At 49.2% G+C, this 23,768-nt stretch overlaps 1 protein-coding gene across 1 annotated transcript; it reads left to right on the forward strand.

Annotated features, from left to right (window-relative positions):
* The first annotated feature begins 5,408 nt into the window (after positions 1–5,408).
* On the forward strand, positions 5,409–22,967 carry imp4 (IMP U3 small nucleolar ribonucleoprotein 4). The gene is made up of 9 exons (XM_080182837.1): positions 5,409–5,486; positions 7,627–7,735; positions 11,336–11,419; positions 13,100–13,209; positions 13,471–13,603; positions 14,930–15,084; positions 17,542–17,636; positions 20,769–20,842; positions 21,996–22,967. Exons 1-9 carry the CDS (start codon positions 5,484–5,486, stop codon positions 22,106–22,108), a joined length of 876 nt encoding a protein of 291 aa, XP_080038963.1. The 5' UTR covers positions 5,409–5,483; the 3' UTR covers positions 22,109–22,967.
* Positions 22,968–23,768: the final 801 nt, after the last annotated feature.

The raw sequence follows: 23,768 nt of genomic DNA on the forward strand, positions 1-23,768 counted from the left end.
TGCTAACCACTGTGCTACCGTGCCGCCCCCTCACATTTTATAGCAAATGTGAGGTTATCCACTTTGGTAGCCGAAAGCAGATCATTGTCGGAACGGCTATACGTTGAGAGAGGGGAATGTTGCCACAAGGTTTGAGCGTCCTCACACACCAGTCCTTTGAAGATAAGCTTTCATGTGCAGCAGGCAGCAAACAAGACAACGAGATGATTCACGAACAGGAGCGGGGATATTCTAGGCCACACCTGGAATATTGTGTACAGTGTTGGTCTCCCTATCTGTGGAAGGATGTTCTTGCTCCAGAGACAGTGTTTAGCAGATTAATCCCAGGGATGGTGACACTGATGTATGGGCTGAGATTGAGCTGGTCGTATTAAGTTTGTTGCAGTTCAGAAGAGTGAAGGTGAACCTTAAATAATAAGAAATGTAATAAAATAAAACATGGTTTGCCGAACTAATAATGGGAAATTTCAGGAACCACATGAACAGCCAGAATGTGATAACACATGTGTTGAATAATGTAAAGTACATATTCGATGTGTTCAGCTAAAGTCGTGCACAAATAATATGGAGAAAGTTCTAAAAATCAATCGGATAAATCCTTCCCATTGTAGTAACATTCAAGTCGATTGTTTTTGGATGCAAATCAATTGGTGTAACATTTCCAAACTATAATTCCCACATTCTCTCACACTTTGCCATCACTGATCTTTGTTTGTTGTGGGAGATGGCGGTCCCCTGATACAATGAAATAACTTGGAAACGTTTCCATTATTATAAGACAACAATTTACACTGACTGTCCGCTCCCCCCCGATGCAGCAATTGTGTATTGCCTTGCCTTGTTTGGCCTCGCAACTCGGGTTAATGCCGATCATCAACGCTCGTGTCCATCTGACCAGCTCGCGACTTTCTTCCTGATCTCTACAATCTCTGCTTTAAACCCCCAATTTGCTGCTTCCTGTGCAATCCGACTGGCAACATCCTTTCTCTTTTCCTCATTCATGTCCGTAACATGGGCTTCTGCGGCTAGGTCTGTGTTTATTGTCTAGTTGCCCTTGAGACGGTGATGGGGAGCTGACTGCTGCAGTCACTGTGGTGTAAGGAGGTCCAGGATTTTGACCCAGTGACAGTGAGTGAATGACGATACAATTCTAAGTCACGGTGATGAGAGTTTTAGTGGGGAATCTGCAGGGTGGTGATGTTACCATGTGTCTACCCTTGCCCTTCTAGTTGGCAATGAGCGGATGCTTGAAAGGTACCACCTCGGGAACTTTGCTGAGTTCCTACACTGACATTTGGATGGTACACATTACTGCTGAATTATGCTAGTGCTGGAGGTAACATGAACTGAAACTATACCATTTAATTGGTTATTTCCCAAAGTCTTCCTTAGTGTAACGTTATTACTTGGTGTTTCCCCATTATATATGAGTCCAAAGTTGTCAACATTAAAAAGACCAAAGTCATGCACCAGTCATTTCCACATGACTTGTCTTCGCAGAACATTACACATCCAATGGCAAGACAAAGTACCAGGTGCTGAAGTTCTCTCTAGAGCAAGTCTACCATCAGTCCACACACTGCTGATGAGAGTGCAGACCCGGTGGGCTGGTCAGGCCATCCGTATGTCAGACGAGCGCGTACCCAAGCAGCTCCTTTCTGGGGAACTCTCTGCTGGAAGGCGCTCGCATGGGGGGGCAGAAGAAACACTTCAAAGACACACTCAAGGCCTCCCTGAAGTCCCTTGACATAGGCACGATCACCTGGGAAACGCGGGCACAAAACCACCCTACCTGGCGCTGCCTCATTCAGAAAGGCTGTCAAGCTTACAAAGCAAGGTGTATTGCTGAAGCACAACTTAACTGTGCAAGTCCAGTGCCACCAGCGCAACAACTACAGTGTCTACACAAGTCTGCCCAATACGTGCCAGGACATTCTGTGCCCGAATTGGCCTGATCAGTCATCTTCGGACACACGGCAACCAGCCTCAAAGTGACTAATGGTGTCGAGGTCCTTATCGGTGATGATGGACGAACAACTAACACTAAATATCAAATAACTGATCCCTGGTTACATTTTCAACTGCCTGCACCAGACACCCATCTTATGCACATTCCAAAAGGGGCAACCTCCAGAGCAATGGTGCTGATTGGACTTTCTCCAGTCAATTGAACTTGCTAGTTATTAGTACTCCATTCTCAATCTAACTGGTAGCTCCATTTCTTGCTTTATGCCGCACTCAACATTACCACAACCTCCTTGGTGATCTTGAAACAGCTCCAACCAATGTGTGCTGCTCCTTGTTATTTCTTCTGTTAAACCGATTTGACATCCTGATTCTTCGCTCCTCCAACTTACCAATAAACCGAGACCGCCTCTTGTCAAGAAACAACATCCTCGAGCTTTTTCCCTATCCTTCGAACATGACGATATTAGTTCCCAGTCTTGGTCTGCAGCCATGTCTCTGTAATAACCATTAAATTGTATCATTCAACCTTAATATCAATTTGATATCTGATAGGAGGGTCACTCAAACTGGTCAAGGAGAAAGTCTTGAGTCAGTGTTTTGAGGCTACATTGTTAGACTCTGGAGGGATTTTCTCCTCCCCTCCCCACTGGAATCGTGGCGGATGGGCGGGGGTGATGGAGGGGGCAGACCATTCAAACGTCCATTGACCACGGATAGGATTTTTCGGTTTTAGGGAAGCACTGGCGGAAAATGCCACCCATGTGAAACTTTAAGGTGTGGTTAATAAGACTGGGGAGTTAGCTATGTAGCATTTAAACGTACTCTTTCTTTGAAGCAAAAAAGTCCCAGTTTAATTAGTTTGAGGGACAGATTGTAACACAGCAAAATTTACAGATGATGCTAAGATAGGTGGAGAAACAGGCCGTAATTGGGAAATAAGGTGTTTACAGAGTGATATTGATAGGCTATGAGAATGGGTTTGAATCTGGCAGATGGAGTTTAATGTGGGCGGCATGGTGACACAGTGATTAGCATTGCTGCCTCATGGCACCAGGGTTGCTGTCTGCCTGGAATTTGCACGATTCCCCGAGTCTGCGTGAGTTCGCTTCGGGTGCTCTGGTTTCCTCCCACAATCTGACAGATGTACTGGCTGGGTGCATTGACCCGAACAGGTGCCAGATGTGGTGACCAGGGGAATTTCACAGTAACTTCATTGCAGTGTTAATGTAAGTCTTGCTTGTGACTAATAAATAAACTTTAAGTGCGAGGTTATCTATTTTGACCTGAAAAATAAAAAGGCAAATTATTATTTAAATGGGAAACGGATTCAAAGTGCGTCAGTGCAGAGGGATCCGGATGTCTTTGAGCATGAATCGCAGTAAGTGGGTATGCAGGAGCAGCATATGACAAGAAAGACAGATGGCATCTTGAACCACAATCCTTGTGAAAGGGTGTGGATTGGCTTGGTATGGCTGATTGTTTGAGGCAACAGGCGCAGATTGATGACTAGCTTATGAAGTGATCGGTTTGGCTCCCTGAAAGCATTTCTCTTGCTGGACATCTTTGAGAATGTAACCAGCAAGGTGGTTAATGGGAATCCTGTTGATATCTAGACTTCCAGAAGGCATTAAAAGGCTGATCTAGAAGGTTTGTTCCCAGGAGGTTATGGTTGTTACTGCAATCAGCCAAACATCATACTTTTCAGGGTTAAATTCCATGCACCACTGTTCTATCCATTTGACCAGTCTATCCAGTATCATTCTGTAATCGAAGACTTTCCTCCTCGCTATTTGCCACATCACCAAACTTTGTATAATCTGTGAACTTACTGTTCATACCTCCCACATTTACATCTGGAGCAGAATGAATATTACAAACAGCAAGGGACCCAGCACAGATCCCTGCGGTACACCACTAGGATGCGACTGAGGCTTGATGTTATAAGGAGAAGATGGTTAGACTGTGACTTTTTTCTTTGGAGCGTAGGAGGCTGAGGGGTGATCTTATATACATCTATAAAATGATGAGGAATATAGATCAGCTAGACAGTCAACATCTTTTCCCAAAGTTAGGGGAATTTAAAACTAGAGTTTAATGTGAGAGGGGAGAGATACAAAAGGGTCCAGAGGGGCTATTTTTTCCACACAGAAGGTGGTGAGTGTCTGGAACAAGCTGCTACAGGTAGTAGTAGAGGCAGGTACAATTTTGTATTTTAAAAAGCATTTAGACAATTACATGGATAAGGTGGGTATAGAGGAGTATGGGCAATTGGGACTAGCTAAGTGGTTAAGATAAAGGGGCGAGGGGCTGAGGTGCCTTATAGACCCCAATAATCACATTTTGATTTGACTCATTTTAAGCTTCCTTTGTACTTTTTGTTTCCGTTTGGGCCGTTCCCCCTCCTTTTGGGGAGCCGCCCCCTTTTCCTTTGTCCGAACGTAATTTAAGTTTGTTTACTTGGTTCGACCCGCAAGAATAAGGTAAAGGGGCGACATGGACAAGATGGGTGGAAGAGCCTGTTTGCATGCTGTAAACCTCTAACTCTATGACCACTGAACACTCACAATGCAGGCTTCCACTCTCAAAAACAACTTTTGACCAGCACCCTCTGCCTCCTGTCACTCGACAGTTTATATCAAAGAGAATGGAGTATTAACTGTAGGTGGATGAAGTATTAACAATGGGTGGATGGGGTATTGACAATGGGTGGATAGAGTATTAACAATGGGTGGATGGGGTATTAGCATTGGGTGGATGGGGTATTAACAATGAGTGGATGGGGTATTAGCAATGGGTGAATGGGGTATTAGCAATGGGTGGATGGGGTATTAGCAATGGGTGGATGGATGGATGGGATATTAACAATTGGTAGAATGGGTATGGACCATGGGTGGATGGGGTATTGACCATGGATGGATGGGGTATTGACAATGGGTGAAGGGGGTATTAGCAATGGGTGGATGGGATATTAACAATTGGTAGATTGGGTATTGACAATGGGCGGATGGGGTATTCACCATGGATGGATGGGGTATTGACAATGGGCGGATGGGGTATTCACCATGAATAGATGGGGTATTGACAATGCGTTGTCGTCTCCACCAATCCGCACACAGTTCTTCACGCCACTCGGCCAATTCAGACACAGCTCCGCCCCCTTCCCAATCCGCCAATCGAAGACAACGCCTTCAGATTGACATCCTAATCAACCAATAGGAACCGGCGATCCTTATCCCAGGTGACGTGCCCCCTCGCCCCTTTGACCAATCATATGGCCTTGACGCCGAGTCCGGAAATGACGCTAACCAGTCACACACCTCCTCCCGCCCTCACGCTTTGATGGACAGCAGTTTCCACCAATGAAAGGCGGGGCCTCCGGCCGTCCCGCCAATCGCGCTGTCCGTCTCTCTGTGCGACAACCAATAGCGCTTCGAGGAGAACGGCGAGCTGCGATTGGCTGTGACGTATCAGCCTCTACGGAAGGCCGGGGCTGAGGAAGCGCCAGGGTTGCAAGCATGGTGAGTGAGTGAGAGGGGAGGGAGGGAGAGGGAGAGTGAGGGGGGAGAGGGAGAGTGTGGGGGGAGAGGGAGAGTGTGGGGGGGAGAGGGAGAGTGGGAGAGTGAGGGGGGAGAGGGAGAGGGAGAGTGGGAGGGAGAGTGAGGGGGGAGAGGGAGAGTGGGAGAGAGAGGGAGAGTGAGGGGGGAGAGGGAGAGTGGGAGAGAGAGGGAGAGTGAGGGGGGAGAGGGAGAGTGGGAGAGAGAGGGAGAGTGAGGGGGGAGAGGGAGAGTGGGAGAGAGAGGGAGAGTGAGGGGGGAGAGGGAGAGTGAGAGAGTGAGGGGGGAGAGGGAGAGTGAGGGGGGAGAGGGAGAGTGGGAGAGTGGCGGGGAGAGGGAGAGTGAGGGGGGAGAGGGAGAGTGGGGGGGAGTGGGAGAGTGAGGGGGGAGAGGGGGAGTGGGAGAGTGAGGGGGGAGAGGGAGAGTGAGAGAGTGAGGGGGGAGAGGGAGAGTGAGGGGGGAGAGGGAGAGTGAGGGGGGAGAGGGAGAGTGAGGGGGGAGAGGGAAAGGGAGAGTGAGGGGGAGGGTGAGGGAGTGAGGGGGAGAGGGAGGGGGAGAGAGTGAGTGATGGGAAGGGGGGTGGTGGTAAGTTTAATTCTCCTTCATCCCTGGAATGAAGAGCTTGTCGTATGAGGAATGGTTGAGGACTCTGGGTCTGTACTCATTGGAGTTTAGAAGGATGAGGGGGGGATCTTATTGAAACTTACAGGAGACTGCGAGGCCTGGGTGGAGTGGACCTGGAGAGGATGTTTCCACTAGTTGGAAAAACTCGAACCAGAGGGGCACAATCTCAGGCTAAAGGGACGATCCTTTAAAACAGAGATGAGGAGGAATTTCTTCTGCCAGAGAGTGGGGAATCTGTTTAACTCTTTGTTGCAGAAGGCTGTGGAGACCAGGTCATTGAGAGTCTTTAAGACAGAGATAGATCAGTTCTTGATTAATTGGGAGATTAGGGGTTTTGTGGAAAAGCCAGAAGAATAGGGATGAGAAAAATATCAATCATGATTGATTCTGCTCCACTATTCAATGGGCCGAGTGGCCTAATTCTGCTCCTATATCTTATGGTTTTATGCTGTACCCCCTTCATGGTGTGTGTGAGAGGAGGAGTTCAATTTAATTCCCCCTCATGCTGTACCCCCTTTATTGGGGGGGAGGTGTGTGTGTGTGTGAGGGGTGGGGAGGGAGAGGGTTCAGTTTAATTCTCCCTCCCTTTAATGCTGGAGCAGTTTGGAGATTGGATGGAGAGCGAACTATGGATTTATGTTTCTGTTTTTCCTGTCTTTCTGGTTTTTAAGTTTATTAATAACTGTATACAGTTATTTATTAATTAACTGTGTACATTTCTGGTCACCCTATTATAGAAAGAATGTTACTAAACTGGATAAAGTGCAGAAAAGATTTACTAGGCCGCTACCGGGACATGATGGTTTGAGTTAAGAGGAGAGGCTGGATAGACTGGGACTTTTCTCCCTGGAGTGCAGGAGGCTTAGGGGTGATCTTGTAGAGCTCTATAAAAATAATGAGGGGCGTACACCAGCTAGATAGTCAATATCTTTTCCTAAAGGCAGGGGAGTCTAAAACTAGAGGACATAAGTTTAAGGTGAGAGGGGAGAGATACAAAAGGGTCCGGAAGGGGAATTCTTTTTACAGAGTGTAGTGAGTGGAACAAGCTGCCAGAGGTAGTAATGGAGATGGGTAATATTTTGCCTTTTACAAAGCGTTTGGACAGTTATATGGTTAAGATTAGTATAGAGGAATATGGGCCAAATGTGGGCAATTGGGGCTAACTTAGTGATTAAAAACAAAGGGGTGGCATGGACAAGTTGGGCCAAAGGGCTTGTTTGCATGCTGTAAACCTCTATGATTCTAATAGTGTCTCAAGTAGGCTTACATTAACACTGCGACAAAGTTACTGTGAAAATCCCACTCTAGTGCATGATCGGATAGACTGAGGGAGAATTTAGCATGGCCAATCCACCTAACCAGTTGCTGCTGTCTGTGTGTGTGTGCGCGTGCGTGCGTGCGCTTTTGCCTGTGCATGTGTCCAGCTTGTAGGCTGAGTCCATTGAATCCCATTCATTCAGTACTCTATTCAACTATTTAGTTACGTCGGGAAGCTCGACTGCGGAGGGAGTACCTGTACCATAGGGCACAGGAGGATAAACTGCGGGCCATCGAGGAGAAGAAACAGAAACTCAAATCTGCCCTTGAAGGTACGTCTCTGTCTTGTGCCCCTCGTTGGCTTCTGAATCCTGGCAATGTATTATCTAACCCTGTGCTGTACCTGTCCTGGGAATGTTTGATGGGGACAGTGTAGAGGGAGCTTTATTCTGTATCTAACCCTGTGCTGTACTTGTCCTGGGACTGTTTGATGGGGACAGTGTAGAGGGAGCTTTACTCTCTAACCATGTGCTGTACCTGTCCTGGGAGTGTTTGATGGGTACAGAACAGAGGCAGCTTTATCCTCTGGTACACCTTATCCAGGAATATTTTCTGACAACTTGAACATGGCCTCCTGAACTGTTTTTTTTATATAATCCATTACCAAATGCTCCTATAGTTCATTCACTGAAAAATTGGCAAACTTCTTTAGCTAGGCCAAACCTTGTGGGGAAGGAACATTCAGTTTCTGGTGTCTCCGAAGATGTCACTTTGCAGTTGAAAGTTTGAGATCAAAGTTGTGATTGACAGAAACAGATTATTCAGTGGAAGTAAATTGAGACTATATTGAGATAATAATGATGTATTTCAAAACATCCGGATGTCACAGAGTACCTTCCAACCCATAGCATCTGTTTTGAAATGTAGTGAGGATTGTAATGTAAGGGAATGCAACAGTCAGTCCGCAGAATGCCAGCTCCTGCTGAAGGGTTAAACCTCAGCCCCGGGCCCCCAGGTAGACTCCCTCCTCTCTGAGCTGTGGCCTCAAATGTTGCACCTATCCTGGAGGTCTGAATGGCGCTTGGTTTAACATTTCAGTCAGAACTCAGCATCTTTCGAGGTGTAGCATTTCCCAGTACAATCGTCATCTCCAGAATGGGCCTTGAATTTCTGATCCAGGGAGAGCTGAGTTAATACTGAAGTGGGATTGAGAAACGTTGGTTGGAAAATCCACCACTTCTTCAGTGTGGAGACTGTATTCAGTGTAAGCACACCTATCCACCCTCTCCCTCTCTTTGTGCACCCATCTCCCACAGGTCGTCAGCACCTCCCCACATCAATTTGGGTTCCAACTGTGATGTTATATATCAAAGTCAGAACACTTAACTGGAAAATTAAGCAGAGACAAATTTTGATGGGTTCAGTTTGTTGGTGCAAGATGCGCTCTGGGCTAAAACAATGTGGCCATTTTAAAAAAAAAATGTTTATTTGTTAGCCACAAGTCAGCTTATATTAACGCTGCAATGATGTTAGTGTGAAAATCCCCTAGTCGCCACACTCCTGCACCTGTTTGAGCACACTGAAGGAGAATTTAGTGTGGCCAATTCACCTAACCAGCACATCTTTCAGATTGCGGGAGGAAACCCACACCGATAAGGGGAGAACATGCAGACTCCACACAGTGACCCAAGCCGGGAATCGAACCTGAGTCCCTAGAGCTAAAAGGCAGCAATGCCACCGCGCCACCCACGTTTACACTGTGACTTCAACATAGCAAACACCTGGTCCAAAGCATTTGACAAGAATGATGCCAGTGAAAGCATCGAGCTGCTGTCGCAGGATGTGTCAGGACAGCTAATCCAAATCTTGCTCAAAATCGCTGCTTTCAATGTGGCAATAAAATGTGAGGCGTTGGTCAAAGAACTCTTCAGGAGTGTCTGAGACGAATTTGGGAAGGGCATCCATGGTAAAGAGCCAAAGCAGAGAGTGAAATTTGAATTCAATTAAAAATCTAATGTTGACCGGGAAACTATTGCCAATTGTCGTGAACCCATCTGGTTCACTAATGTCCTTTAGGGGAGGCAATCTAGCCCTTCCTTGGTCTTGCCCTACATGTGACTTCAGACCAACAGCAATGTGGTTGACTCTTAACTGGCCCCTGAAATACATTTAGTTCAAGGACAGTTTAGAATGGTCATTCATGCTGGCCTTGCCAGCAACAATCACACCCCAAGAATGAACAGGGGAAAATTGGCACTTGTGAAACTATTGGAAATTGGGGATACCCTGGATACCAGACTTGGAGGTGCACGGACGGGAGGACAGGGCAGAGATAGGGAGGGACTGGGTCAGACAAGCACCTGCAAACATGGAGGAGGATTTTTAGAATTGAATGTTTGTCAGATCAGAAGACGGTGTCGGTCCGAGAGCAGAGGAGCATGGAGGGAATGTAACTTGGAGCAAGTTCAGAACATGATAGCAAAGTTTTCTATCATCGGGTCTAGGGATGACAGTGAGAGTTGTAAGTTGCAGTTGAGCAGAGGTGGGGATTGGAGGGAGAGCCGGCAGATGTTACGAAGGTTGAAGCAGGTGATAAAGTAAATATGCGGTTGGAATTTCAGATGGGGTGGAAGGTTTATGAGCAGCCTGGCACCGATTCAAGCAAGAAGGTTGGAAGCAGTTTACATGAATTGGGGTTTGTGTTGGAGGCCAGAGACAAAGGCTTTAGTTTTACTGCCCATTAGTGGGAGGGAATTTGGAATGAACTTGTGTTGGATGTCAAGAAAGTAGTGCATCAGTCAGACAGTGGAGGGATCCTGCAAAGTGGTGGTGAGGCAGAGTGGCGTTAGTGTACACATGAAACTTGATATCTTTCAGATATCATGAGAGGATCGCATGTGAATAAGAAATAGGCGGGTCCAGAACTAGATCCTCATGGGGACTTCAGAGTTAATAGACTCCCTACAATGCAGAAGGAGGCCATTTAGCCCATCGGGTCCCTCTTTCCTTTCCCCCAGTCCAAAGATGTGTGGTTTGATTGATTGACGTGCTAAATTGACCCCAGTAGACACAGTGATCCTGTGAAGTTACCATGGACAGTCCATCTAACCTAAGCGTCTTTGGATGCTAAGGGTCAATTTGGCATGGCCAATCAACCTAATCTGCAGATCTTTGGACTGTGGAAGGAAACTGGAGCACCCGGAGGAAACCCTCGCAGACGTGGAGAGAACCGACACAGTCACCAAAGGCCAGAACCAAACCTCGGTCTGTGACGCTGTAAGGCAGCAGTGCTAACTACCGTGCCACCACCAGAACCCAGTGACCGGTGGGTGGACTAGCTATTCACCAGCTCTGCATGCCAGCTGAGTTGAGTTAGACAGTGCTCCTCCTCTCAGGGAATAGTCCTCATTGCAGATAGAAAGTCCCACTTTCAGGAGGAGAAGGACAAAGTTAAACTTTATTTGTCACAAGTAAGGCTTACGTTTACACTGCAATGAAGTTACTGTGAAAATCCCCTTGTCGCCACACTCTGGCACCTGTTCAGGTACACTGAGGGAGAATTTAGCATGGCCAACACACCTAACCAGTACACCGTTCGGACTTTGGGAGGAAACCGGAGCACCCGGAGGAAACCCACGCAGACATGGGGAGAATGTGCAAGCTCCACACAGTGACCCAAGCCGGGAGTCGAACCCGGGTCCCTGGTGCTGAGAGGCAGCAGTGCTAACCACTGAGCCACCGTGCCGACAGTGACTGAAACCAGTGTTACTGTTGTCTGGTGTTCGCACGTCCAGCTCTCCCCACTGTCTGATCACCCCTTCCGCTCTTGTTGACATGGACGATTGTGAAAGAGGCCTACTCCTATCGAGCAGAGGTTTCTTCGCTGTTATGCGGGTTTTACCTTCTTTCTTGTTTCCTCTTTCCTCTTGCAGAAAACATGCTGATTCCCACAGAGCTGCGGCGGGAAGCGCTGGAGCTGCAGAAGGAGCTGGAATATGACGACAAAGGAGGCGAGGGTGAGAATGAGTCGTCTTCTCGAAAAAGTGGTGAAAGCGCGAGGGCCGCAGTACAGGGCTGAGAGAAGCAAACAATACTGAGCGTCACAGAATGTGGACCAGGGGAATGTGAGGGAGGGGAGGCGAGACTTGCTCAAACATTGTGCAGATTCAGTAATGTGGGAAGTATGTGTAGGTCAGACAGTTTGTGGGTCGGTAGGAGGTTAGACTGCTTAAATTCGCTGACTCCACCACAGTGGCTCAGTGCTGGAGCAGAGTGTGATGTCTGTGTCGGGGTGGGTTACAGTGAGGAGGGGGTCGGTGTCGGGGTGGGTTACAGCGAGGAGGGGGTCGGTGTCGGGGTGGGTTACAGTGAGGAGGGGGTCGGTGTCGGGGTGGGTTACAGTGAGGAGGGGGTCGGTGTCGGGGTGGGTTACAGTGAGGAGGGGGTCGGTGTCGGGGTGGGTTACAGTGAGGAGGGGGTCGGTGTCGGGGTGGGTTACAGTGAGGAGGGGGTCGGTGTCGGGGTGGGTTACAGTGAGGAGGGGGTCGGTGTCGGGGTGGGTTACAGTGAGGAGGGGGTCGGTGTCGGGGTGGGTTACAGTGAGGAGGGGGTCGGTGTCGGGGTGGGTTACGGTGTCGGATGGGGTCGGTGTCGGGGTGGGTTACAGTGAGGAGGGGGTCGGTGTCGGGGTGGGTTACAGTGAGGAGGGGGTCGGTGTCGGGGTGGGTTACAGCGAGGAGGGGGTCGGTGTCGGGGTGGGTTACAGCGAGGAGGGGGTCGGTGTCGGGGTGGGTTACAGCGAGGAGGGGGTCGGTGTCGGGGTGGGTTACAGCGAGGAGGGGGTCGGTGTCGGGGTGGGTTACAGTGAGGAGGGGGTCGGTGTCGGGGTGGGTTACAGTGAGGAGGAGGCCGGTGTCGGGGTGGGTTACAGTGAGGAGGGGGTCGGTGTCGGGGTGGGTTACAGTGAGGAGGGGGTCGGTGTCGGGGTGGGTTACAGTGAGGAGGAGGCCGGTGTCGGGGTGGGTTACAGTGAGGAGGGGGTCGGTGTCGGGGTGGGTTACAGTGAGGAGGGGGTCGGTGTCGGGGTGGGTTACAGTGAGGAGGGGGTCGGTGTCGGGGTGGGGTTACGGTGTCGGATGGGTTACGGTGTGGGCAGGAGGGGGACGATATTGGGTGGGTTATAGTGCAGGAAAGAGCATCAGTGTCCGGTTGGATTATGGTTCACGTGGGTTGCGGCGCGGAGGCGGGTGCCGGGGTGGAGAGATCTACATCAGCGTGAGTTTCGGTGCGCAGGAGGGGTTGGTGTTGTGGTCAGTTACGGCGTGTTGGGGGTCCGTGACGGGGCAGGTTCCGGTGCATCGATGTCAGGGTGGGTTATGGTGCAGGGTGGTTGGGTGTCGGTGGGTTACGGTGCGGGGGAAGGTGGGGGGATCAGTCTCAGGGTGGGTGACTTGTACAGGGAGACTGGTGTTGGAGTGGGTTACTGTGTGGAGGTCCGGTGTCAGGGTGGGTGTGGTGCCGGGGGTATCAGTGTTGGGGGTGGGTGCAGTGCTGGGTGGATCGGTGTTGGGGTGGGTTATGATGCGGGGAGGGTGATCAGTTTCGGGGCAGGTTCTAGTGCGGATCAGTGTTGGGGCAAATTATAATTTCCGGAGCTGTACAATTCTCTCATTCATTAACATGCGGCTTATCCCCAGGAATCAGCAGTCAGATGGATGACGAATACAAGTGGGCCGGGGTGGAGGATCCAAAAATCATGATCACAACATCCCGGGATCCGAGTTCCAAGCTCAAACAGTTTGCTAAGGTGAGAACGGTCGCTCCAATGGAGGATTAATGGGGTAGTTTTCCATTATATGTTAGTAGTGAGGTCTAAGCAGTTTGTCTTTAGAAACCGGCTGTTGAAATATTTGTGCAGCGCCATGTGAAATGATCACTCCTTTTGTTACTGAGGAATGAGTGTGGCGTCTTGGTGAAATCTCTCTGAGAGGGTGGTGGGGATGATTTGAGGTTCTCCCTGCTCTTGAGTCGCTGCCTGTGAATGGCCCCTTTGGTTTTTTTTTTCCAGGAGGTCAAGCTGATTTTCCCGAACGGCCAGCGGATGAACCGAGGGAGGCACGATGTTGGCGCCCTGGTCCGGGCATCCAAAGCAAACGCTGTCACCGATCTGTTGATTGTGCACGAGCACAGGGGCGTACCAGGTCAGATGGCGCAGCTTGTGTGAGAACAGGAGCACTGCAGTGAGATGCACTGGGTCTGGGGGCGTATTGGGAGCACTGGGGCGTACCAGGTCAGACAGCAGAATGTTTGTGTGGAAGAGCAATACATGTGCGTTTTGTCACGTATTGCAAACTCCTGATTTCAGTCTCAGTTCTGCGGCCGTGGGGAGACCTAGCTCTTTCCATAGAGGGTGCAGGTCGGATAACTTTGTTAAAACTGTCCCCTTTTACTGGCAACACTTCCCTCACTGAAAACTGGGATAACTGTGTTCGTGTACCTTCTTGTTTTCCAGGGATGGCGGGACTGATGTATGAGGAGAGATTGACTAGGTTAGGATTGTTTTCAGTGGAGTTCAGATGATTGAGTTGGACCGGGACCGGGGCAGGGGGGAAATCTCAGAGAGACTTATAATTCTAACAGGACTAGACAGTGTGGACGCAGGGAGGATAATCCTGATGGTGGGAGTGTCCGGAACCAGGGGTCACAGTCTGAGGATTCGGGGTAGACCATTTAGGATGCAGGTGAGGAGAAATTTCTCCACCCGAAGAGTGGTGAGCCTGTGGCATTCATTACCACAGGAAGTAGTTGATGCTAAAACACTGGATGTATTCAAGAGGCAGCTGGATTTAGCACTTGGGGTGAATGGGATCAAAGGTTGTGGAGATGAGAAAAATATCAGCCATTGTTGAATGGCAGAGCAGGCCCGATGGACCGAGTGGCCTAATCCTGCTCCCATGTCTTATGAGGGGGGGAAAGGCAGGATTAGGCTATTGAGTTGGATGAGCAGCCATGATTGTAATGAATGGTAGAGTAGGCTCGAAGGGCCAAATGGCCTCCTCCTGTTCCTATCGTCTATGTTTCTATGAATAATGTTCTCTAACTTTTGTGGGAAGTGAGTAAATAGGAAGGAGACAAAGATGCACTGAATCGCACATGCTCTGCCTCGTCAGAACCATTTCTCCAGAACAGTGCAAAGCTCCGGTCCCTGCGGAGTTGGGCAGTGTCTTCCCTGCCAATTCTGGGCCAATTCTGCGTCCAGCCCCTTGGGTTCTTGAACAATGTTGAAGCTACCCACCTGCGTTAGTTAAAGATGCTGTGGATGAGAATGTGAGAGAGCTTGGAGCTCATACCTCAGGGAGATGAGCCTGTGGTGAAGCTTCTGTGGATCTGAGGGATAAACTGGTAATGTGGTGCTCCGGAATGGTCTGAGGGATAAACTGGGAATGTTCCAGGAGTGCTGCCTAATTCAGTGTCCGCTAATTTGTCCTTTTCTCTCTTGCCTCCCCTCCCCCAACCTCTTCCTCCAGATGGACTCATTGTGTGCCACCTGCCCTTTGGTCCGACCGCCTACTTCACCCTCTCCAACGTGGTGATGCGACACGACATCCCAAACATTGGCACCATGTCGGAGGCGCACCCACACCTCATCTTCCACAACCTCACCTCGAAGCTCGGCCAGAGGGTACGTACGGCGTGTGGCAGGCGAAGGTCACCTCCCCTTCCCCCACAACCTGGCCCCACGCACTCGGATCTGCGCCTCATTTTAAAACCCCAAACGTTCTCCCGCCACTAGGTTTTGCTTTTCAAGAGGATACCAGAGACTGGACAAGGAAGTATTCAGTGAATGGCATGACACTGAAGTGCTGAGGAACATAGGGACCTTTTTGCCACAGATTTCTGAAGCCAGAAGGGTGGCATGGATGTTGAAAAATGCATGTAGGACACATGCCTGTTTCAATCAGTTGCAAAAGCAGGGAGGTCATGTTGGAGATCATAGAATCCTTACGGTGCAGGACAAGGCCATTTGACCCATTGAGTCTGCACTGACCACAATCTCACCCGGGCACTATTCTCGTAACCCCCACATATTTACCCTGCTGATCCCCTTGACTCTAGGGTCAAATTAGCATGGCCAATCAACCTAACCCACATGTCTTTGGACTGTGGGAGGAAACTGGAGCACACCCATGCAGACATGGGGAGAATGTGCAAACTCCACACAGCCAGAGTTGAACCCGGGTTCCCTGGCGCTGTGAGGCAGCAGTGCTAACCACTGTGCCACCGCACCGCCCAGAACTTTGGTGAGGCCACAGCTGGAATACTGTGTGCAGTTCTGATTGCCAGATTGTAGGAAGGATGTGATTACACTGGAGGGGGCGCAGAGGAGATTGACTAGGATGCTGCCTTGGGTGGATCATTTAAATAATGAAGAGAGGTTTGGAAGACTTGGGTCGGTTTCCTTAGAGCAGGGAAGACTTGCGGAGGTTGGGGGTAGCGGGGGGGCGTGGAACCTGATTGAGGTGTACGAGATCATAAAAGACAAGGACTGAGTGGATAAGGAGCAGTTGTTCCCCTTATTTGAGGGGTCAGTCATTGGGGGGGGGAAACAAAGGTGAGGGGTAGGAGGTTTGGGGGCTTGAAACATTGTTGGGATCTTGCTATGTGAAAAAGGACTTTCACGTTTGCCTGCAAAATCTCACCAGCACATGTAATGCAATCTCTTGCTTGTGATAAAAGTAAGGGATGTCCTGAAAGGCACTATCAAATTGCAAGTTTCTTCCCTTCTTGAAGTGGAGGAGGGGTTGGCTCAGCCTTGCCCATTTGAAGTGCAGTTGGACTGAGCTGTTCAGCTGTAATGCATCCCTGTCTGATAGAATGGGAGTTCCCGCTGCCTGTGCCCAAGTCCTGCTTCAGGAGTGAGTACCCTCACCTTTACAATGGAGTAGGTGGGCCATCAACGATCTCGCTTTAGTCTGACCAAGATGAATTTGCGTTTCACTCTTGACCACTCTTGGCTACTGTGGGAAGCGTTAACCTGGTGCAGTAAGGCTGCTGGTACGTGGCTGGGGTGGAGGTACATTTTTGTCATTCAGTACAAGGGAGCTTTACTCTGTATCTAACCCCATGCTGTCCCTGTCCTGGGAGTGTTTGATGGGGACAGTGTAGAGGGAGCTTTACTCTGTATCTAACCCCGTGCTGTACCTGTCCTGGGAGTGTTTGATGGGGGACAGTGTAGAGGGAGCTTTACTCTGTATCTAACCCCGTGCTGTACCTGTCCTGGGAGTGTTTGATGGGGGACAGTGTTGAGGGAGCTTTACTCTGTATCTAACCCTGTGCTGTACCTGTCCTGGGAGTGTTTGATGGGGGACAGTGTAGAGGGAGCTTTACTCTGTATCTAACCCCGTGCTGTACCTGTCCTGGGAGTGTTTGGGGACAGTGTAGAAGGAGCTTTACTCTGTATCTAACCCCGTGCTGTACCTGTCCTGGGAGTGTTTGATGGGGGACAGTGTAGAGGGAGCTTTACTCTGTATCTAACCCCGTGCTGTACCTGTCCTGGGAGTGTTTGATGGGGACAGTGTAGAGGGAGCTTTACTCTGTATCTAACCCCGTGCTGTACCTGTCCTGGGAGTGTTTGATGGGGACAGTGTAGAGGGAGCTTTACTCTGTATCTAACCCCGTGCTGTACCTGTCCTGGGAGTGTTTGGGGACAGTGTAGAAGGAGCTTTACTCTGTATCTAACCCTGTGCTGTACCTGTCCTGGGAATGTTTGATGGGGACAGTGTAGAGGGAGCTTTACTCTGTATGTAACCCTGTGCTGCATCTTTCTTAGGAGCGTTTGGTAGGGCTATTTATTAGTAAAATTTATTGACCAATGACTGTTGTTGTGCATTGAGTTGTATTTGAATCGAAGGGTGTAAGAAATATATCAAAGAATGAAGCTTGCACAGCCGTTTGGAGTAGAGGTTCCAGTGATTCACAAACTGTTGAGCGCAGGAAGTACTGCTGGACGCCGATCAGACCCTCACCCTGGCGCTATGCCCCCCAGTTGAAGCCATTCACCACCATGCTGCCTGTTAATTCTGTGGCTAATCCCTCGCCTGTTTGCTTCCTAACTGAGTGCTGCCTTGTTACCTCACAGGTTTCCAGCATCCTGAAGTATTTGTTTCCTGTTCCGAAAGACGACAGCAGAAGGGTAATCACGTTTGCAAACCAGGATGATTACATCTCTTTCAGGTATGTTCCGGGGCCTGACTGTCCAAGACCCATCGTTTAGCATTGGGAGTTCCTGAGTCTCCAAGTCTTGGACTGTCACTTTCTGTTATTGAAGAGTATGAAGGTTTCCACGGGCTGATCTGTATCCCGTCTATCGCCCTGTGCTTGGACAGACCTTGCAAACTCTAGTAAAGCACAAGCTTTGTACTGTTAGTGCCATGTTTTCCCGCTGGCTGCTGCCATCCTGTGTGCCAGGTCAGTGCTGCATTCGAGAGCTTTGCCAAACGCTAACTCCTGGGCATTGCCGTGTGGCTCTGGTGATTGTATGGGTGGCACAGTAGTTTGCACGGAGAACCAAGTTCGATTCCTCGCTTGGGTCAGGAGTTTGCACATTCTCCCCTTGTCTGCATGGGTTTCCTCCGGGTGTTCTGGTTTCTTCCCACTGTCTAAAAGACGTGCTGGTTAGTTGCAGTGATCCAAACAGGCATCGGGGTGTGTGGCAACCAGGAGAATTTCAGTAACTTCATTGCAGTGTTAATGTAAGCCTTCCTTATGGCTAATAAATCAACTTTTTGTATTTGGTTTTTGGCCCCCTTTTGCCTCTGTTGGCACTTGTCTTGCTCCAGATGCAACTGAGCTGGTGAGCATCAGTTTCACAGTAGCCGTCCGGCTCTTAGTGCTTTGGAGTGCAACCCTTCACTGGAAAAGTTGATGCTGACAGAGGGGTAGGGGATCAGGTGGCCAAGTCTTCTGTGGAGGCAATAAGGGTGTCAGCACACTCAGAAGAGTTGGTGCTTGTGGGAGATGTATTGAGATGGTCCTTCATAACCAGTCAGTACACGGTATAAAAAATAGCTCCAGTGAGTGACCTCTGCTTGCTTCTGGTTGTGGTTTTGTAAAGAGTGTTTCTTAAATTCAGTGATCCATAATCCTTATCTTAAAGAGTTCAGAGAGAGTGCACGGTGGCAAAGTGGTTAGCGCTGCTGTCTCACGGTGCCTGGAACCTGAGTTTGATTTCTGGCTTGGGTCAGTGTCTGTGTGGAGTTTGCAAATACTCCAGTTTCCTCCCACAGTCCGAAAGATGTGCTGGTTAGGTGCATTGGCCATGATAAATTCTCCCACTGTGTACATGAACGAGCGCCGGAGTGTAAGTGATAGGGGAATTTCACAGTAACTTCATTGCAGTGTTAATCTAAGCCAACTTGTGACACTGATAAATAAACTTTAGAAAATGCAGCAAGATCCATTTCTAGGGGTGGCACAGTGGTTAGCTCTGCTGCCTCACAGTGCGAGACACCCTGGTTTGATTCCAACCTTGGATGACTGCTCGTGTGGAGTTGGCGCATTCTTCCCTGCGTCTGCGTGGATTTCCTCTGGGTGCTCCAGTTACCTGCCACAGTCCAAAGATAGGTAGGCATGGTACGTTACCAATAGTGAATGCGCAGGGTTACGGGGGTCGGGCAGAGGGAAGAGTCTTTTGGAGAATGGGTGCAGACCTGATGGGTCGAATGGCCTCTTTCTGCACTGCAGTGATTTTATGGAGGAATTGTCTTACGCAGAAAGGGTAAAGACCATAAGACATAAGAGTAGAATTAGACCACTCAACCCGTTGAGTCTGCTCCACCATTCGATCATGGTTGATATTTTTCTCATCCCTGTTCTCCTGCCTTTTCCTCACAACCCCCGATCACCTTGTTAATCAAGAACCTATCTATCTCTCTTAAAGACACTCAATGACCTGGCCTCCACAGCCTTCTGCAGCAAAGAGTTCCACAGATTCACAACTGTCTGGTTGAAGAACTTCCTCCTCATCTCTGTTTTAAAGGATCGTCCCTTTAGCCTGAGGTTGTGCCCTCTGGTTCTAGTTTTTCCTGCTAGTGGAAACATCCTTTCCACGTCCACTCTATCCAGGCCTCGCAGTATCCTGTAAGTTTCAATAAGATCCCCCCCCTCATCCTGCTAAACTCCAACGAGTAAACAGGTTGGGTCTTTTCTCATTGGAATTTAGGAAAATGAGGGGTGATCTCATTGAAACATATTGGGTTCTTGAGGGGCTTGACAGAGAAAATGCCCTTTATGGGAGAGTCTAGAATCAGAGAATATAGTCTCAACATAAAGGGGGGCCAATTTAAGACTGAAATGAGGAGGAATTTCTTCTGAGAGTTGTGAATCTTTGGATCTCCTTGCCCAGAGGGCTGTGAGAGCAGAATCTTAATGTATGTTTAAGGCTGGTCAATAAGGGAACCAAGGATTATGGGGAAGAACAGGAAAGTGGATGTTAGGTTTTTTTTGAGTTTGGTTTATTTATTAGTGTCACAAGTAGGCTTACATTAACACTGCAATGTAGTTACTGTGGAAATACAGCAGTTGCCACACTCCGGCACCTGTTTGGGTCAATGCACCTAATCAGCATGTCTTTCAGACTGTGGGAGGAAACCGGAGCACCCTGAGGAAACCCATGCAGACACAGGGAGAATGTGCAGACTCCTCACAGATAGTGACCCCCAGCTGGGAATTGAACCCGGGTCCCTGGCACTGTGAGGCAGTAGTGCTGTCCATCGTGCTGCCATTGCTCTTGCAAAAGCACCAATGTCAGGTGAGCTGTGATCCTATTGAATGGCAGAGTAGGCTTGAGGGGCAAAAGGGCCAACTCCTGCTTGCTTGAGGACTTCTGAGGATGATAGGAGGCATCGCTCATGAATTTGGTTGCACCATCTCCTAAGCAAAATGCGTGAGTGTCTACTGGCTGGGGATCAGGCTGTGATATGCATTCTCAAAGCTGAATGGCTCTTGGCATACTGGTTTTTAACTCTCACTGTCTCTTTCATGAATAAAGGAGCACTAGTGTGAGTGCGTGTACCTGAAACTGTCTACCCTAACAGGGCGTTGGTCTGCTTTTGCAAGAGCAAGCTGGAGGGGTGTGGGGCATGCTAGCGGGTGGGGGAGAGATGCTGGGGGGGTGCTGGTGGTGTGGGGGGGAATATGCTGGGGGTGGGGGACACTGGTGGCAGTGGGGGAAGGATGCTGGTGGGGGGTAGGGGGGGGAATGCTAGTTGGGGAGGGGGCGCAGGGGAATGCTGGTGGCAGTGCTGTGAGATATCGAGGATTGCCGCTCCTAAATGGTAACTTGTCCTATTGTCTGCTGCTTCCCAGGCACCATGTCTACAAAAAGCTGGACCACAAAAATATTGAGCTGTCTGAAGTGGGGCCCAGGTTTGAAATGAAACGTAAGTCTCTCTTCCTCCACGAGACCTCTCTGTCTGAGCAGAATGTTCCGGAAGTCCCTCCTCACAAACAGCCTCTGGGATGGGCCACACTCGCTCAATGGCATTGCTTTTTTTTTAAAGAAAGAATTCATCCGCAAAACAAGTGAGAGATTTCCAGAAACTCGCCGTGGGCGCGGAACTTCCTGGTCCCGGCCTGGGACTGCAGTGTGACAGGCAGCTGGGTGCAGACTCCCATCTACAGAAGAAGATAGGAGCAGGAGGAGGCCATTCAGCCCTTCGAGACTGCTCTGCTATCATCACAGTCATGGCTGATCGTCCAACTCAGTGGCCTAATCCTGCTTTTCCCCATAACCTTTGATCCCGTTCATCCCAAGTGCCATATCCAGCCTCCTCTTGAATACATTCCATGTTTTGGCATCGACTACTTCCTGTGGTAATGAATTCCACGTTGGCGTTTTGGATGGAACATGTGATTGAAAAGCAATATGCCCAAAAGCTGGGCAGGCAGTGCCCATTTTCCACAAGTATTTAACAAGCACCACATACTGGCCTCCAGGGCTTAGCAGTGCCCAAAACCCCACATCCACCAGCATTCCTCTCTGCCTGCCTGGAGATCACAATCAGATCATCCATGATCATATTGATTAGCAGAATGGCCACATCTGTTTCTATATGACATGGAGAGTGGGAGAAGATTAGTTGGCCTATTTAAGAATGTGGGCCCCAGCATTTGATGGGGCGGCACAGTGGTTAGCGCTGCTGCCTCATGGCGCCAGGGACCTGGTTTCGATTCCCAGCTTGTATCTCTACCTGTGTGGGGTCTACACGTTCTCCATGTGTCTGCGTGTGTTTCTTCCCCAGATCAGAGACGTGCGGGTTATGTGGATTAGCTGTGCTAACTTGTGTCTGAGCACCAGGGGGAATTAGCAGGGTAAATGCATGGCGTTATGAGTATAGGGCCTGAGTAGGATTATGGCTGGTGCAGACTTGATGGACCGAATGGCCTCCTTCTACACTGTAGTATTCTATAATGAGAAAACATTGTTGCAGATTTGATTGATTATTCCCTTGTCTTGTGCCTCTTCCCTCTTTCATTTGAACTGTTAAGCCCAGTAACTCAGTTCTGCCTTCCTCTTGTCTTCCCCTCCGGCAGTGTATCAGATTAAGCTGGGGACCCTGGAGAATGAGAACATCGCCGACACGGAATGGCGCTGGCATCCGTATACGAACACCGCCAAAAAGAGGAGATACCTTAGCACGGAGTGAGATGAGACATGACATCACTGATGTTAGTGTGGACAAGGGGCGGGAGCAATCAATGTTTGACACCATGTTGAGCTTGGACTCTTGGCTGTCTTGGCTACCTTTTTAGGTTTTGAAATGAGAGTTTGTTGAAATGACAATTTTATTAACTGGAGCACCTCTGCTCACATGTACCAGGTAATCCGTGGTTATTACTAGCTGTAAACCAGGCCTTCGGCTAGCCCGAAGCTACCACTTACTCATACCAGGTGACCAGTACTTGTTAGTGTTAAGTGTTTGTAAAGCTGATTGTTGGTCCCCACTGCCACTGTTTGATATGAGAGCTGAGCCCTGGCACAGCATTAGATATCGGTCTGATGGCTATTTCTTTGCTCCCCACCTTTCTTCAGAAGGTGTCGGCTCTCACTGGGATGCACCCACTGATCTTCAGTACCTCAAACAAGCAGCTGTCTCTGTCTGCAGGGCACCTGGCCACCATGACAAAGATCCAACCACTCATTCCAGCAGATAGGGTCTCAGGAGAGTAACCAGGCACCCTGGTAACTCCTCAAATTGCCCCCCTGCAGTCTGAGGGTGCTGAGCCCAAGTGCTGACGGGTGGGGAGCTAATGGCAAATCTGTTACATTTTATCCTGAGCCAAAAGTTCAATGGGTGAGCCCTTGGAGACTGGGCTTTTGGTGGTCAAGCAGGCAACTGGCCTTAATGGCAGGAATATTTTGGACTGTCTGGGACCTTAGGATAGCAGGACTATGAGACTCCTCTCGGTTGGTCAGTAAGTTTTATTGGTCTGGCTGGTAGGAAAGTTTAATTGCCCACTTTCTGTTCCACGCGCATCTCAAAATTAAAATGTGTTCCAAAGGCGTGTAAGGTGAGTGTTCTTTCCAATGTGTCCACACTGAAGCTCTTTGTAGAATGTTAAAGGGAGACAGTGGGATGAAATCCAGAATCTCAAGCCACAGAGCCAGTAAGAAGAGTTGCAAGCTGGAGGGATCACGTTGTACTTTACTCGTTGCTGGCAAAAATGCTGACTCGTACTGGAGTACACATTGTATTTAAGAACACAAGAACTAGGAACGGGAGTAACCTGTCCTTCCAGCCTGCTCTGTCATTCATCTTTTCATGGACTCAGCTCCACTTACCCGCCCACTCACCATAACCCTTAAATTTTTGAGCAGTAAAGCAATTATCCATCCTTGCCTTAAAAACATTCAATGAGGGAGCCTCAGCTGGGCAGGGAATTCCACAGATTCACAACCCTTTAAGTGAAGAAGTTCCTCCTCAACTCAGTCCTAAATCTACTTCCCCTTATTTTGAGGACACGCCTCCTAGTTCTAGTTTCACCCCCCAGTGGAAACAACTTCCCTGCTTCTATCTTATCTATTCCCTTCATAATCTTATATGTTTCTATAAGATCTCCTATCATTCTTCTGAATTCCAATGAGCATAGCCCCAGTCTACTCAGTTTCTCTTCATAAGCTGACTCTCAACTCTGGAGTCAACCTAGTGAATCTCCTCTGTAGCCCCTCCAGTGCCAGTATATCCTTTCTCAGCTACACTGCTCACAGGCGGCACTGGACTGGAGTGAAGAATAGCAGTGTCAGTTGCAAGGGTTCCTCGTGAGGGAGTGGGTGGGTGGGAGCACCAAGCTGCTGCTATGAAGGTG

Source organism: Carcharhinus amblyrhynchos, unplaced genomic scaffold (assembly GCF_965287045.1).
Source record: "Carcharhinus amblyrhynchos unplaced genomic scaffold, sCarAmb.v2.hapA scaffold_92, whole genome shotgun sequence".
Classification (NCBI taxonomy): domain Eukaryota; kingdom Metazoa; phylum Chordata; class Chondrichthyes; order Carcharhiniformes; family Carcharhinidae; genus Carcharhinus; species Carcharhinus amblyrhynchos.

Excerpts from the sequence above, each read along its gene's own strand:
- imp4 (XM_080182837.1), top strand. Across the intron at positions 7,736-11,335 it reads ACTCAAATCTGCCCTTGAAG|AAAACATGCTGATTCCCACA; the intron begins GTACGTCTCTGT and ends TTCCTCTTGCAG. Across the intron at positions 15,085-17,541 it reads CCTCGAAGCTCGGCCAGAGG|GTTTCCAGCATCCTGAAGTA; the intron begins GTACGTACGGCG and ends GTTACCTCACAG.